General features: G+C 36.3%; 1 protein-coding gene across 1 annotated transcript; it reads left to right on the top strand.

Annotated features, from left to right (window-relative positions):
* The first annotated feature begins 1,649 nt into the window (after positions 1-1,649).
* Positions 1,650-2,321, top strand: LOC132731405 (uncharacterized). Its single transcript, XM_060717586.1, has one exon. The coding sequence runs from the start codon at positions 1,650-1,652 to the stop codon at positions 2,319-2,321; it is 672 nt and encodes a 223-aa protein (XP_060573569.1).
* Positions 2,322-3,395: the final 1,074 nt, after the last annotated feature.

The raw sequence follows: 3,395 nt of genomic DNA, 5'->3' as shown, positions 1-3,395 counted from the left end.
AGATGAGGATTGCATTTTGAATTTCGAGGTCGAAAATAGTATGATTAATTTAAACCAATTTTGTGAGTCAATTGTGCCATTGAAACATGATGATAAAGAAAAAGAGACATATCAAGAACATATACATGTTTTCGTTTCAATGATTCGCACAAAGCTGCCAGATATTGTGCTCCGGCAGCTGGATATAATAAAAGGAGCAAAAAATGAGTGGACTGTAGACAGTTTGCGTAATCACCTACGAAATTACATTACAGCTTGTGAAAAGTCTGACAAAGGAAAGAGTGATAGAATGCACGGAGGTCAATTAAATTCAATGAACAGAGGAATAAATAAGGACGGAGCATTGTTAACGAATACTTGGTATACATATTTTTAGAATCAACATCATTATCAGAGATTCTGTAGCAGTGCCGACACATTCGTGGCCAATGAAACTGTTCACAGCAAGCCAGTGTGCAGATATTGTGCAGAGAACCATAAGAGTGACATGTGTACTCGATTTGCAACATTAGAAGAACGGAAAAACAGAATCAGAGGTATTTGTTATCGTTGCCTAAAGGATGGTCATGGAAGCTGTGAATGCAAATCAAATAAAAAGTGTGTGTACTGTAATCAATTCAACAGTCATCATATAAGTCTCTGTTCTAAAAATATAACGAACAACACAAGAAGAATCACAGATGAGTGAAACAGAGCAAATCAATTATACCTCACCGAAGGAGCAAAATGAAGAAAATGCTATGTTGTCTGACGGAGAATCTGTGTTTATGCAGACGGCGCTTACTGATATTCAAAACCCAACATTTAACGAAAGTGTCAAGACAAGAATTTTACTTGACTGTGGCTCTTAGAGAACATACATTAAACAGTCACTTGCTGACAAATTAAAACTCAAGCAGCAGCATGTGGAAGAGCTACATGTGTTTACATTTTGCGGTAAAGATGCTATGGTGATAAAGACACACGTGACTTTCATCAATTTGAAGTTAAGAAATGGACAAAAGCTATGTCTTTAAGCAAACATTGTACCAGTGATAAGTGGAAGCATACAAAGAAAGTCACTGAATAAACAAGTCCTGAAAGAATTCAGAGATATTTCGGAAAGTCTGGATCTAGCTGATACGTTTCCCGACAACAATGAAACATCTCAAATAGAACTTTAAATCGGCAATGATCATTACGTAGACATTTTACTTCAACAAAAGATTGAAGTTCAGCCCGGATTGTATCTGATGTGTTCTAAACTCGGTTGGATTCTAACAGGAAGGTCACACTCAAAAATAAATGAGACAGAAGACCTTAACACGCTCATGCATGTTAACAATTCAACTATAAACAAAGGAGTATTCTGTGGTATCGATTCTTGTGAAAACTCGATTCAAGATCTAGAGGATTTTTGGAACATAGAGGCAATAGACATTTGTGACGAAGACAAACTGAATGATGATGATGAGTTATGAATGAGAAAGTTTAAAAGCACAATCACCTTTCAGGATGGTAGACACAGTGTAACCTGGTAATGGCAAGAAGAAAATCCAGATTTACCCGAAAACAAAGGACTTGCAATTGGACGTCTAAAGGTTTGTTTGAAAAGACTAGAAAACAAACCTGACCTGATAGAGAAATACAACAGTGTTATAAAAGACCAAATGTCGAAAGGAGTTATGGAGAAGGTTCAAAACTCGGGGAATCACTTTATTCCCCATCATGTGGTTATCACGCCACAAAATTCAACAACAAAGCTTAGGATTGTTTATGATGCGTCGGCAAAAATATCACCAGAATTAAAGAGTTTGAATGAATGTCTTTTTCGAGGTCCTGTTTCACTCCAAGGCTTGTGTGGGTTACTTATGAGATTTCGTTTACATAGAGTGGCAATGGTTGCGGACATTGAAAAGGCGTTTCTTCAAGTTGGTCTGCAAGAGCCAGAACGAGATGTAACCAGATTCTTTTGGATAAAGGACACAAAAAGACCATCGCCTTTTCCAAACAACAACGAAATTTATCGTTTCTGTAGAAAACCGTTTGGGATTATTTCAAGCCCTTTTCTTCTGAGTTCAACGATTGAGGCTCATTTGAATACGTATTGCACAGAACATATGAAACGTGACATTTATGTGGACACTATTATAACTGGAGCATCTAGCGATGAACAAGCTATAGACTTGTATAAAGAAGCAAAACGCATGTTTAAAGACGCCTCAATGAATCTTCGGGAGTGGAGTTCAAGTAGTGAAAAAGTAAACAGTCTTATTCCAGAAGTTGACAGATCCACTGAAACTGAAACCAAAGTTCTTGGACATGTTTGGGACATAAAATAAGATAATCTGTCAGTAAAATCTGTGAGTTCGAATATAAACCGTTCATTAGTGACAAAACGAATCGTACTGAAAGGAATAGCATCAGTATTTGACCCTATGGGTCTTGTGTTACCAGTATCTCTTCATGGAAAAAGCTTGCTTCAAGAAATGTGGGAAAGTGGTTTTGACTGGGATACAAAGATAACAGACGAACATGTGCTCGATAAGTGGTCATTTATCAGCGATCAGCTTTGGTTGATATCTGACATCAAACTACGCCGGAGTATCGTTTCTCAAGACAAATATGTAAAATACAATTTGCTTTGTTTTTGTGACTCTTCGGCAAAGACTTATGCCAAAACAATCTATATACATCAAGAAAATGCAACTGATGTGAAATCAAACTTGATCTTTGCCAAAACACGTCTTGCTTCTGTCAAGTAAATGACTATACCAAGACTAGAGCTAGTGGCAGTGCTAATAGGTGTTAGGTGTTTGAAGTTTGAAAGACACAGTTAATGATAGAAATATCGCACAGATACTTTTGGACCGACTCTCAGGTAGCATTAGACTGGATTAATAGTAAAAAGCAACTTCCCGTATTTGTAAAAAATAGAGTTAAAGAAATCAAAAACAATAATACACCGATTAACACTTTCCCCAACTAACAAACGACAGGCTATTCTTATCAGTAGGTTTTCGAGTAAAGATAACCGGTTACGTATCTCACTGTATAAATCATATGTAAAATGGGCTGACTAATGGTAGGTTTAACAGTTAATTTAAATATTTTGGAGTCAAAAGATATGTAAAATATATACTGTGACAAAGCTAAGATTCTAAGCTTCCCATTGATGTAATAATTTTTAAAATCGGACATTTAATCACTACAAACTAGCGGTTTAAAAATGGCTTAATTTGTATTGTTTTAGCGTAAGAGATACCAATCTTACTCGAAGATAAGGGAAGCAACTCGTACGTTTTCACTCGATGTACCTCGGTTATTTACGTAGTTTATATGAAAAGTGTTTATGGGTGTATTGTGTGAATTTTGCTCATGTAGACACAAAAGATAATCCAGCTGACGTTGCAACT

This window comes from Ruditapes philippinarum, unplaced genomic scaffold, assembly GCF_026571515.1.
Source record: "Ruditapes philippinarum isolate M1 unplaced genomic scaffold, ASM2657151v2 ctg314_1_1_1_1, whole genome shotgun sequence".
NCBI lineage: Eukaryota > Metazoa > Mollusca > Bivalvia > Venerida > Veneridae > Ruditapes > Ruditapes philippinarum.
This window is presented reverse-complemented; position numbering and strand designations above follow the sequence as displayed.